At 45.2% G+C, this 14,315-nt stretch overlaps 1 protein-coding gene across 5 annotated transcripts in view; it reads left to right on the top strand.

Moving 5' to 3' along the window:
• DHPS (deoxyhypusine synthase) overlaps window positions 1–14,315 on the top strand; it is a 166,088-nt gene that overhangs the window by 90,544 nt on the left and 61,229 nt on the right. For all 5 annotated transcript variants that reach the window (XM_085654452.1, XM_085654454.1, XM_085654450.1 and 2 more), the window contains exon 4: window positions 9,763–9,884. In XM_085654452.1, the coding sequence (XP_085510578.1) occupies window positions 9,763–9,884 (122 nt within the window). The remainder of the gene's footprint in view (window positions 1–9,762; window positions 9,885–14,315) is intronic.

Raw genomic sequence — 14,315 nt, 5'->3', positions numbered from 1 at the left:
TGGTGAGCTTACAAGTTGCCTAATGAGACCTCTGATGATTAAACCCTCAACATATATCACATTGCATGTAGTTTCACCACTATTACTCATTCTCCTTAGTGGCTGTGTTCACCGATTACCACTTTTGAACTGCTGCACATGAACTTATTGTGCTAGAAATGTGCCCGTAACTTTGCTCTCTCTCTCTCTCTATCTACTAATTAATAACTAAAGCAACAAAGGAACAAATACTGCCTGACCTAAGAGAGGCTCACTAGGTCAGAGATTCAGGCAGAGGCGGAGGAGAAAGTCCATCTGAGAGACCTCAGTTACTTCTCATCTGGGCACCTCCCTTAATGATGTTGCTCTTGTATCCTTGCTCCACTTGTAACATCATGTACGTCCCAACAGAACATAAATCCAGGGCGTCGTTCTCTGGAACACAGTCCTCTTGCACTTGGAAAAGCATAAATACTCCAAGTTTACATAATCATAACCCCAAAAAATGTTTGCCACACAGAGGCATTGTATTGTAAACATGTAGTCAGGTCTATGTGTTTTGTCAGTGCTCATTTAAGTTCCAGTCGAAGTGGGATACAAAATATTGAGTTTCTTCCTGCGCGCGCCAGTAGGACAAAATAGAGCTGCGTGTGCCGCCTGCTGTCCGTCAGGGTTGAGTAAAGCCGTTAAGCTTCTTGTAATCCCAGCAACTGAAGTCTAGTAATGCTATAAAGGAGATCCAAAGGTGGGTCAGCTGGAGCACACACTCTGCTGCCTGCTACTGCTCATCTGCTGGCAAGAAAGAGTGCTAGCCCAACCCAGCGCGTTCTGTGATTCAGCATTTGCAGAGAAAGCCTTCAAAGGTGTCCCTCATTGAAACTCTACCCCCAGGCTGGCCAAGAGAAATTACATTTGAAGATTCTGTTTAGATACTTGTCTTCAAATGTCTGCAATGGATCACTCAAAAGATAATTGGCAAAACTGAAACTCACAAAAGTTGTGAAATTAATAAAGCTGTCATGTCCCAAGCCCTGTTTACCCACCCATGCGCCTCTTCGATGGCCTACTCATCACTATTCTAGCTGGTGACCTGATCACGCCATGCTAGAGTTGCTGGCCTTGCCTGGCCTAATTAAGAGTGCTTGCTTGCTCTGTGGTTGCTGTCCTGGTCCAGTGCCCAGTAAGCTTGTAGGCCAAGCTACAAGTATGGTCTCTAGCAAGAGTTTAGCAATTACACAAAATGGGACGGAGGCCTTATGATGCTTCATTTATGTTGAATGAGACACGGTCTCGATATGAACAGAGTTATTCTTCCAAGAAAACAGAATGATTATGTGTGGGGTGATGTAAGGCAACCAGGAATAACAGAATGATTATTTGTGTGCCAGTAAAAGGCTTTCTTAGCCTTCTGTCGACATTTTACTTATGACACAAGGATTCTTTCAAGGCAGATGAGCTTTCATTGGCATTTATCAAAGACCCTTTCAGACTGTCGTAATCTGCATAACCAGCTGAACCCTTTGACCTCACTCTGTCAGTATGTTTCTTACCCTCGAATCATGAACAGTAGGGTCCTTCGTGTCCTGCTTGTGCCATAAATTAGATCTTCCAGTGTATAAGTAACAGAACGTGACTTAGAAATGGTACGGTGACTCAACTGGTACAGCTTCCTTTCGGATAAAGGTGCAGCAGTGACCCTTGTAATGTGAGGAGTAAGTTAATAGTAAGAATGCGTAAACATTCTGAATTTCCAAGGGTCAGTGGAATCCAATATTGAACTCTACCAGCAATGAAGTTTTGAGATGCCACAGGTGACCAAGGTGCCTGTAACATAGGTTAGACACGGGAGAAAGCCTTGTGTGAGCCTTTAAACGAGGTGCCGGAAGGGGAGGCATGGTAAAGCCAGTCCCATGACTCTAACTGTTCACTTAGGACAATATTTCTGGATAAGAACTTAGAATTGCACTTGTAAGGCAATGATTATCCCTCACCAAGTACTATTCAGTGCAGAGAACCCCACTTCACTCTGATCGGTCTACAGTGGCACTTGGAGACGGACCTTGAGAAGGGCTGGTCTAAGCATATCATTTTGGATCTCAACTGGTGATTACAGAGCAAGGGAGAAGCAGCAGTGATGCTGCGCCTTGTGAATTTTCTTTTAGAACATTAGGTACAGTTGGAGCTTACAGCTGCCTTTCTCATGAGCAAGGGGTCTGCCAATCCTGATCCTTCTAAACATTAAGCCGATTCATCTGCATGCGGCTGGTCAGTTCTTGGAGTTCTGGTGGGGACTGCCCCCATCCCAAATCTCAAATTCACTTGTGTGGTCAGGGTCTTTGTCTGATATAATTGACATTCCTGCGCTGCCTTCACACACAGCCCTTTTAAGGTTGAGCTTTCGAGACCTGTTGTATCTTCCTTTGGAGGTAAAATCCTCCCACTGCTTCTCATTTGTTTGTTTCAGTGTCCTTTAAAAATCCTCTGTTGCTAGTGGTCAGTCATTCCTCTTGTCCCTCCCTTTTGTCATGTGTTTCCTCCCACACAGCACTGCCTAACTACTGTATCTTTACCCCTTGCTGCTTCATCTGTGTTTTGTGGGACTATTTTTATCTTCCTTTTCTGCCCGTTTTTGCTGTTGCTTGTTTTTTGGTCACTCTGTTTATTATTTTGTCGCATTTGCTGTTAATGGACAGACTGTCCCTTCAACAATCCGCATGCATTTGTCACGCTCGTTTAATTTCCTTCGGTCATAGTGGAAATGACCATCTGTTGTGCTTCGATTGGAAAGTAAGATCTTGTTTTGTTTGGGCCTGCCTCTGGCTTGTGTTCTCGCTGGTTCGTGTGTTTCCCTTTCTAATACATTTTTACTGCTCTGCACATGTACGAACATTTAATTAAATGCAGTTCCTAGTTTAACTCTTTGCCCTCCCCCTCCCACACGTGTAAGCTTAGTGAACTGAGCTGCGGATGGCTCTGATGCGAGAGTCCAAAAACACGTAGTAGCAGCACGTTAACAGGCAGCAATATCACTTCCTGAGTTTCCGCTCGTAGATTGTGTGCACTTTTGTTCCATCCCGAACGCAATTTTTATTTATAATAGAGAAGTACATCCAGCCATTTTTTCTTCAAAAAATATCCCCAGAGTTCGCATTTCTCAGTCGGCTCCCAGTCATGCCCCCCCCCCCCCCCCCCCTCCCCCACCACCACACCACCACCCACTGGTCGACTTCACTTAATTTCCCCTAAAAGCATAGTTTAATGTGAGTGTTTAGCTTCGGCATCTGGTCGTGCTGTCCCCACCCATCACTGTTTATAAGGAGGCTGTTCTGTGTACTGGGGGTGCTAGGGTTAAAGCACCAACAACCACACATTTTAAGTCGTCAATTCAGCCCCTATATTTCATCCCCGAGTTGCTCCCCCGACAAAACTAGATCACACAATGCGGTATAGTGGGGGCGTTACGATTCCTCCATGGCGTAAAGCAAAATGATCGGGCCCCTGCAGAATATGATTGGCTGAGCCTGCGAGGTCTGGAAGGGCGTCACCATTAGGACGATTTGATTTTAAGGTTTTTCTTTAATTTTTAGATACTTAACTTTCCAGTTTACAAAATGTTGCTGTGTACTACACTGAATGAATATGGTGCCTACTCCCTTGACAAAGCGCATTACACATAACCAGCATTTGTCACATGGGCACACAGTAAAGATGCTGTTGGAGGGCTAAGCCATCCTAAGAATTAAAACTAAGGCACCCCTATACCTACTGGCCTTGTACTTCTCTTCAGAACAAAATGGCAATGTCAGCTAGCTGCATGCATGAGGATGGACTGCAGGAGAATGAAAGCCATGGTCGGTGCTTTACAGACTGACGTTTTAACTTTCAGAAGGTCGTTTGGCACTACCAGTTGACGGTAGAGCTCAAACTGCGTAGTTGCGGCATTCAGATCCAGAAGAAGGCAAGTTATTTCCAAGTAAGACCCGTCAGAGTTTTCCAATACCCTCTGGCTGGTAATAGGTTAAATGCATGGGTATGTTTTTTGTTAAAACTGGAAAAATACTTGGGAGACATCATCGCACTTTCATTCTGAAGAGTATGACTTGTCATTTTCTAATTGTAAATAGGAGTGTTACTCATTTATAGTATCTGAAGATGTGTAACAAAACATTCCGGATGCAAAAGTAGTCCCCATCTAAACTAGCATTCTGTTGTCAGAAGAATGAAAGGCCGAGTTTGCCACGCCTTAGTTTTGAAACTGCCCTGCAGATGGTCTACAGGTGATCATTCACATAGGGTAGTATTTGTGGCTAATTCAAGAAAAGCTGTCACTCTTCCTTCAATAAAAGAGGCTAGTAAACAAGCATTCAACTCCACATAATTCAACACAACGCCACACAGTTAAGTGCCACGTAATTCCACAACACACAAATCCACACTGCATAATTCCACTACACACAACAAATTTCAACATCTCATAATTCCACGCCACACAATTCCATTCACCATCATTCCACTCCTTGCCACATAATGATAGTCCATATAATACCACTCCATGATACATAATTCTACACCAATCCACATAATTGCACTCCATATAATTCCACTCCACGCCATGCCACATAAATCCACACAATGCCAAACAATTCCACACCACACAATTCCATGCCACACAACATATTTACACACCACAAAATTCAATTCCACATAATTACACTCCACTTCAAACCACTTAACTACACTCCACATAAATCCACTCCATGCCACATAGCAACACTCCACATAGATACACTCCACACCACGCCACATAATTTCGCTCAACGCCACACAATTCCAAACCACAGATTTTAACTCCACACAATTCCATTCCGCACCACATATGTCCACACTAAACCACATAGTTCCACTCCACAACACATAATTCCACTACACATCACATATATCCACTCTATACCACAATATTCCACATCATGCAACATAATTCAACACCACACCACATAATTCCACTCCACTACATGCCACTCCAAAACAACCAATACCAATACACAAGCTTTTCTTTTTGTAGAGTTGTATATAGCACACATGTGGCACTCTGCCCTTTTTGGCTAAAGTTCCCTAAACTTTTTGCTTTTCCCCTAGACCTTTTTTCTGACATGTGTTGTCAACTTAGATGCTCTGGACACTTTGACACTGCTAAACAGTGTCAAAGTGGAAGTGTTCCCTGTGTAGAGTGTAATGGAGATTGGTTGTCTGTTATTGGTATGTTTGCTTTACTAGTAAAGTCCCTAGTGAAGTGCACTATGTGTGCCAGGGTTAGTAATGCAAATGTGACTGGTGGGCTTGCAGCACTAATTGTGCCACCCACTCAAGTAGCCTTGGAAAGGGAACTCAGACCTGCCATTGCAGGGCCTGCGCGCAATTTCCTAAACTGCCATGTTGTTCTGGAAGTGCACGCACCTTCCCTTTCCATACACATCAGGCACCCCTATGGTAGGTCTAGGGTACCCCCTGGACAGGGGGCAGTGCATGTGAAAGGTGGGACATGTACCACAGTGTGTACCATGTCCTGGCAGTGAAATAATCTACATTTAGTTTTCACTGCTGAAAGGCCATCTTGCCCATTATAATAGAATGGGGAGGCTGTGTAATCTGTTTTCCAGCCTATCTCCCCAAAGGCTTAAGATGGAAAGGTGAAGTTTAGTATGCCTGAACTCACCCTGCAATAACGCATCTTTTTATGAAGATGGTTTTTGCATTGTTTGTTTGTAAGCCACTCTTTTAGAAGTTGCTGGGTTTTTGTGATTTAAACATTTCTGTGTCTCTGCCTAGTTTAGGATTGACTGGCTGGATTTGAAAGCGATAGGATCTGGGGAATGTCTTGACCCAGGGGAGGAGATGAGACCGCACAGGCTGACCTGCATCTGGTGTGTAGGAGGAGGAGGAGTAGGCCTGGAGGTGAAGAGGCCTGGGCTGGTCCTATAAAACAATTGTCCCATCTCCTGATGAGTGATTGAGAATCCAGACCCCCACTAAGTAAAGGGAGAAGGTGTCACTGGTAGGGAGGCACCCAGAACTGGTTTGAGCAGGGGTCGGTGCCCCCTGTAACACAAAGACTTCAAAGCCATTGAGGGGTATAAATATGCGAGCTGAAGCCCCTGAACTTTGGAGAATGGCTTGATCAAGTGTGAACAAGACTGCAGCTACTTCGGGGATCAAGAGGAACCTATGCCAAGGAAGAAATAGCTGAATAGACTGCTGGATAGGACTGCTCTTGCTGTGTGATCTGGGGCTGACCTGCAGTTTGCTGTTTTAACCACGGAAGGGCTGTAGGGACTTTGCTGTTTCCCCCTGCTTGAAGGACTTTGCTGTGAGCTGTGTCCTGAAGTAACTATCCCCAAGGGCTTGAGGTGAGCTGGCTCCCTGTTTGGAAACAAAGGAACACAAAAGATTCCAGAGAAGACTCTCAGATACGCCGTGGGTGTGTGTGCTCTGTCTAGCCTGTGATTTTGGGCACCAGGAGTTCCAAACGAGACTCAGAGATGTGGTGTGCGTGTGCTCTGTCTAGTCTGATTCCTTCGAGAGGATCGTCCTGTGAACGTGTATACCGAGGAGCCAAGTAAGTCTCAGCGACGCGGTGTGCGTGTGCTTGGGGGCAGCCTGAGACTTTTGTGTGGATTGGCCTGTGATCGTGCACACCAGAAGAGCGAGTGTGCCTCAGCAACGCTGTGTGCGTGTGCTGTTCACAGCCCGAGACCCTCGCTAGAGGTGCTCTGTGATCGGGGGCACACGGAGATAAAGTGTGTCTCAAGCGACGCTGTGTGCATGTACCTTCTACTGCCTGAGACCTGCGTAAAAGGTGCCATGTGATCGGGGGCACTGGAGGATAAAGTGTGTCTCAGCGACGCGGAGTGCGTATGCTTTCTACTACCTGAGACCTGCGCAAGTTGTGCCTTGTGATCGTGGGCACAAGAAGATCAAGTGTGTCTCAGCGACGCTGCGTGTGTGTGTCGTGCATAGCCTGAGACCCTCGTGAGAAGTTGTCTGGTTAACGTGCACCCGTAGTTCCTGTGAGTCTTAGTACCTCTGAGGTTGTGTGTAGTGTGCAGCCTGGGATCTTCCCATTGCTAGGAAAGTCAGAGATTGCATCGAAGGCCCAAGTAGCTAGACGAGGAGAGGAGAGTGGGTTTGCGCCCCCCAGGTTACGTTTGTCGACTCCTGGGGCGGGGCGCCGGCTCGGAGGGAGACGCTCTCGGCTTCTCTCTCTGTTCTGCAGTGCGAGCCTCTGCTTTGGCTTGGATTGAGACCCGTGTGCCAAGGAAGAGCAGCACCGGGGCCTGAGTGCGAAGCTGCAGTTACTGTGTTCTATCTTACCCGTGTGGGGGGCAACTGTGGCCGGAGACTAACTGCAAGCCAGCACGAGTGGCGGAGAGACCGCCGGATGCACCATGAACAGTGCTGGAGTAACTTGCGTATTGCATTACTTCTGCGTAGCGGAGTATCTGATGATTGTATAACGCATTGCTTTATTTCTGCACAACGGACTGCCTGTTTTGTCGTATTGCCCATTGTATTAGTTTGCCTAACAAACTGCCTAATAGGTGTGTTATGCATTGCCCTAGGTTTGCATAACAAACTGCCTGATAGATGTGTTATGCCTTGTCTGAATCCTGCACCACGATCTGCGGATTGTCGTATTACACATTGCATTAGTGTTGCATACCGAACTGCTGGATATATGTGTTCCACATTGCATTCGTTTCTCATAACGAATTGCCTGATAACTGTATTACACGTTGCATTGCTTTTTCCCACCAGAGTACCTTAAGGGGGACCGTACGCATTGCATTACTGGGGCATAACAGTTTACCATGTTGTTGCTTTACGCTTTGCATTACAGTGACAGTCCAAATCGCCAGATAATCGTATTACGATCTGCAATATTCTTATGTTGTGAAGTACCTGACTGTTGCATATTGAACTGCATATTACGACATTACGATTACGTAGGATTGTTTAGTTTAGCTCAATAATAATAGGCCAGGGGGAACATTACCATGGCGCATATGTTGGTTTAGTATTGTGTGGTCGCATCGTATATCAATTTATAAACATATACTTGTTGTCTATGAAACTTACGTGGAGTCTATTTGTGGTGTCATCATTGGATTGCTGTGAGCGTAATTGCAAATACTTCACACATTAAGCCTTGAAGATAAGCCTGGCTGCTCGTGCCAAGCTACCAAGGGGGTGGAGTGGGGATAATCTCTGGAGGCGACCTGTCTTTTCCCTAACGTTGGGGCTCACTGGTCCCTGCTTGGCCTGCGGTACCTACCTCAGCCAACCAGGGATCTTGGGGATTCTAACAGCGAACTAGACCTGAGACATCGGGTATCAGAGCGCTTTACATGAGCACCAGTTTCGTTACATGAGGAAACATTCATTTTTGTTAGACACAGGGAGATTAAGTGAATTGCCCAGAATCACAGGATGTTGAGCGTCGTTACCGAGGCTCGAACCCGGTTCCCCAGCTTCGAGGTCAAGCGGACTAGCCGTAAATAATAATTACACTGCATCACACGCAATCACACTCCACATAATTCCACTACACTGAATACCACATAATTACTACCCGCATAATTACACTGCACACCATGCCACATAATTCCACCACACATAACTGCACGCAACACCACACAATTCCACAACAAACAATTCCACTGCTACTCACATAATTCTACACCACATAATAGCAATGCACACCATATTACACAACATCATGCCACATAAATCCAACCTTCTCCTAATTGTCACTCTATTGGCTGCCTCCCCTTCACGCTGTGCCTCAAGGCACTTGCTCTTCCCGTGCCCGCATGATTAAACAAATATTGAGCTTACGTTCATTTGTGTCGAGTGAGGGTTTTACAAATGCAGATGCACAGAGCCGAGCCCTGAAAATGTTTGCCATGTAAATTACGCAGCAAGACCATGTAAAATACGGCAAACTCTCTTCAAAAGTCAAAGAAGTGTATTTCTTTAACATGCGAAAACTTTTTTCTTAAATCACATCTACTTTCCACTGTGTCCCTAAAATGTGTCCTGTTTATGTGATCCCTCCCTCTGTTCTCCACTCACCACATAATGACACCAAATCACATAATTAATCTCAACTACACAATTACACAACACACTCCATACATCCAATCCACACCACACAATTCAACATCATGACACACAATTCAACAGCACACCACATAATTAAACTCCCCTACATACCACACCACAACACAAAATGCCATTCCACATAATTACACTCCATAACACACAATCCCACTCCATGTAATTCCAGTACACTCAATACCACATATGTACTGTCCACATAAGTCCACTGCACACCATGCCACATATTACACTACACAAATCAACTCCACCCCCACACAGTTCCTCGCCTCACAATTCCACAACTAACAATTCCAATCCAACCCATATGATTCCACCACATGCATACACTCCATAACACAGATACATTGCGATTTACAACACCAATATCTCTAACTCGAGCAAATGCGAGACCTATGGCATTTCCAATGCTTGTTTGCACTTGGAGCAATATAGAAATAATCACTATAGAAAAGCCTGCTACTGACTTGAATAAGACACAAATTCTAGAGAGTCCCCCACGTGCTCTTGTGACGTTGTGATGAATATCCCTCCGTGTGCTTTCCACTGCCGTTTTATCGATGCCCGCGCGGGCATGTGCTTCAGTGGTAACTCTTCGTTCTCTCATAGGTTGACGTACTGGTGACGACGGCGGGTGGTATAGAAGAGGACTTCATAAAATGCATGGCACCAACCTACCTGGGAGACTTCAGCCTGAAGGGCAAGGACCTGCGACCCAACGGCATTAACAGGTGAGGGGCGAACAGGTATAGGGTCATGGAAGGGAGTTTTCCGCTCAGTTGCCGAGGACTATCGCCTCCTTGAGGGGTGACAAGGAGTGGTCTTTGCCAGGTGCTGTGGTTCTCCGACCCTTTGCCACTTAAAATACATAAACGATGAGAGGGTATTTCATAACATCAGTAAGAGTGGATGTAAGCTGATAAACATCAGTGTTGCTTTCTCATTTGCTGTCTCCATTTCTTGGGAATGCTTTCTTTCAAGTGCAGCGGGACTTGAGCAGGCTTGAGTTGTGTTCCCTGTAAAGGCATCTGAGCACTATCCCGCCCCGCCCTGTCCCCTTCCTTGTGTGACATTTTTTATCTTTTCCCGAGGATTTTTAACCGCTGGCCCTGACCCTTTGCTCACCACTGATCACGAGTGATCTCCCTTCAGATGTCTAGTTCTGAGCTCCAAAACTGTGTGTTTTGGGCCCCACACTCCTTAACCTGCTTAGTGATACCCTTCTTGGTGTGTCCCACAACGGGAAATTAAACACTCTAGAGGTTTGGGCCAACTCTTTGAATTGCCAAGTTAATTGAGCATGTTTCTCTCAAGAATTCATAAGCAAATGATGAAACACGAATGTGATTCAATTCAATCTTGTACAATGGCACAATATAGCACTTGTTGCAAAATCATTCCGCGTATGAAGTTGACAAGTTGTACCTTTTTCCTTCAAAATCTCTTTATTATCCTTGACTATTTCCAAGAGTAATCGGAAATTGCATCATACTGTACTTTTCAGTTCTGAACATTCTTCATAGAGTACTATATGAAGAATGTTAACAATCTGAAAAGTACAGTATAAGGATATTAAAAAATGAAAAGTACAGTATGATGTAATGTTTGATTACTCTTGGAAAATAATCAAGGATAATAAAAAGATTTTGAAGGAAAATGGTACAACTTGTCAACTTCATATGCTGAATGACTTTGTAACAAGTGCTGTATTGTGCCATTGTACAAGATTGAATCACATTCGTATTTCATCATTTGCTTATGAATTCTTGGGAAAAATGCACTCAACCATTTTCAACTACCTTGTCTGTTGCTGAACTGTCTGCACGTTGGCTTCGTGTTTGCACATTGTGCTGCTGCTGTCTTACATTAGGCGCCCACATAGTGCATGCTCCGCAGCGAACTCAAGGGTGTACATTTTATCAATCTCAGAAGGTCAAAATAATGAGTCCGTTCTGCGTGGCTTTAAGCCTGTGTTCGATGCGGCACACATTGTTCTCGCCAGCAGGCGCAGGCTCACAGCTACTTACTGCAAGAGTACAGCCGCGTCTGATTGGCGGGGATTAGGACAGCACGCTCTCTTACTGAGATGCACGCACAGGATACACTCGGGCCTCCACACCAGCACTCCCAAATGTGGGAGCAGATTAACGCATTTCATTAGCAGGTCTATTCATCCACTGAGCTGTTTAACCAAAACCCTTGACCTGCAAAATAGACACTGACCTGTGTGGCAGGTGCATTAACCAGCTGGGCTGTTTCACCAGAAAACCTTCCTGTGAGTTACACAAACAAGTGCATTAATCCATGTTCTAAAGATCATTGTAGGCTGTTCAGGGACAACGTGCTGTTCAATGGCATATCCATTTCTGAGACAGTAACCAATCTCCGCCCTTCCGTGTAAAGCGCATGCCCCCTTCTTTTCTTACATTATTCTGCAGATTAATAGGCTCCGGATGTGACCCATATACGAACTCGCCTAGAGTAATCCAATCTTCGTTTCATCACCTTTTCCTCAAAGTCTCCTCAAACTGGCCCGACCGCTCCTTGTAACTTGAGTTGTCTCCCCCTTTGATAAGTGCCTTTCCCAAAACTTTAATGGTCTTTTCCTCGTACAGTGGCACTGTAGTTATTTTTTTAAAACACTGCTTCTTCTATAGTGCTGCACAACATTAAATAGTTCCTTATATAATAATGTATATATAAAAAAAAAGAAAATTGCACTTTGCGACTTAGGGATTGCATGTGGGGCACGTCTTCTGAATGTCCAGCAGCATAACATTTTTCCACAGTTTGATATTCTGAAAGGTAAAGAATTAAAGGCGTACCAAAATGTGTAGTGTGCCAACCGTAATTACATCGATAAGTTCATGCATGCTTTGAAAATATTGATAGTCTAACCAAAGCCGCATGGGTAAAAACTCCTATGTTCCCTTCAAGGTTTTGAATAGATTACAAACTTTTTCAGGGAACGCAAAGAATACCAGTGGTAACTAGAAATTTGCTTTCCAAAATGTACTTATGTTCGTGTTTCACTGCATAAAAAATCTTCATGAATAAATCCACCAGGAGAATTAATTTGTGCAACTTTATTTGTCTGCATGAGCACCCAGTTTCTAGCTTGCAACCAGGTCTGCTGCCTGCTGAGCCCTGTGCCTCTTTCGTAGGGCGGCAGTGGTCTCTCATTTGTTTTTTTAACTTATGTTGATAGTCTTGAAGAGTGCCCCATCGCTTATAGTCTTTTGGAACTCATGTAAGACCCACCTCAGCTTGACCTGCAAGAACTGGAGGGTCCTTCTCTCTTCCATCTCGTGTTTGTCAATTCCTTCTTTTGTATCCACAGTGGGCCTGACCTACCACCAGGATTGCTCTGGCTCAACACCCACTGCAGACCTGCCATGTGGACTGAAGTAGGGCTTATCGTCCTCATCCAAGACCACCATTGGCTAGTTTTTTTCTCTCCAGTTGCAAGGCTTCTCTTTTTTTCTTTGCTTTATGGCTGTCTTTCTTCTTGCTAGTCTGGCTCAGCTCTTCATCCTTGCTCTGTCCAGGACTCAACTGGCTTGCCAGCCAGACATGACCGCACTTGTGCATTACACAAGTATTGACAAGCCAGTGCTCTTTTGCAGTATAATGTCTTTTGGTTTTTCACGACAGTGCCTCTACCTGGAGACAAAGAACAGGTATGCTGTGATGTGGCAGTTGCATTATTCATATCTGTCTTTTACCTTCAGTATTTGTCTGATTTCAGGCATAATTGACTTTTTATTTTGCATTCTGATCAACACTCTTCCCCCCCACTCTATTTTGGCAGGCTTTAATTATAACTGCTCCAGCGCCCCAGTTCTTTGTGAAGTCTGTTCCGATGTGCATTTAGTGAACAATTTGCCTATTGCAGCCTTTTACAATTCTTTTCAAGGTGGAAAGCGAGCTCCTGGAAACACACATATTCAGCTCCTTCACTTAGCCACGTCAATCAGTCAATCAATCAAGGGTTGGTGAAGCGCAACCACTCAACCGTGAGGGAATCAAGGCGCTGGGGCGGAGGGGCAGATCCTTCTAAGTGTTGGGGTCATTGGAAGAGCCAGTTCTTGGTATCCTTCCTGAACTGGTGTAGCATAGGAGATAGTCTGAGTTGGAGGGGTAGGGTGTTCCAGGTCTTGGCAGAGAGGAAGGAGAAGGACTTTACTCCAATTCTGGTCTTGCGCATTCGTGGTCAGTGGCCAGGGTGAGCTGGGCGGAGCCAAGGTGTCTTTTTGGTGTGTGGAAGGAGAGGCGACAGTTCAGGTATGCTGATCTGACGTTTAGGAGGGCCTTGTATTCTTCTTTCTGCTCAGAGCCAGTGGAGTTTGCGGAGGTGTTGAGTGATGTGGCTGTAAAGGGGGAGATCGAGGACCAGTCTGGCTGCCATGTGTATGAAGTATAAATGCCCTCACTCCCATATAGGCTTTTGTTGAGGGGGTACAAGCGCAGCTAAATTATACAGCCTCCCTCTCACTGATCTTAGTGTTTTATTATTGGGTGGTTGTGAGGAAATGGGGTGTATTTGGTGTGGCTGTGAGACCCCACCCTGTAATACACTTACCAACCCCTTTAAGACCCTTAGGTTTCCTTTGTCAAACCTTTAGCTCAACCCTGGGTATCTGTGGCTCTGAGCAGCAAGGCTCACAAAAAGGAAAAGCACTTAACCCCTTCAGCGCGGCGCGGATTTCCGCGCCGCGCTGAAGATTCCGTGCGCGGGCAGGGCCATCACGGAGCGGTTCCGTCATGCGCACAGCGCAACCGACGCACGTGACGGAACCGCTCCGTCACAAGCGTCGAACGGGTTAAACAGCACCAAAACAAACGAAGAATTAATCAACACGAAAACAAGAAAATCGGCTGCCAGTTTATAAAAATTACTGTATTTTTAGACAACACAACGAAAAAGATCTACCAGAGGGTTCTGGAGATATAGAATTTACAAGGTATGGTAATTCAGTATTTCACTTAACCGCAAAGAAGCATTGGCAAATTCAATACATTTGCCCATTACTAAGTGGTTCACTAAAAAGTTTGGACTTGTTGTAAAGCTGTAATTTAGAGTCCCTTTAGGTGGTTCACTCCAATAGGGAACCAGTCGGGGACCAGCAAGGTCCTCAGAAACCGTTACCTCTGGTGAAGCA

Source organism: Triturus cristatus, chromosome 4_1, assembly GCF_964204655.1.
Source record: "Triturus cristatus chromosome 4_1, aTriCri1.1, whole genome shotgun sequence".
In the NCBI taxonomy this organism is placed as follows: Eukaryota; Metazoa; Chordata; class Amphibia; order Caudata; family Salamandridae; genus Triturus; species Triturus cristatus.
This window is presented reverse-complemented; position numbering and strand designations above follow the sequence as displayed.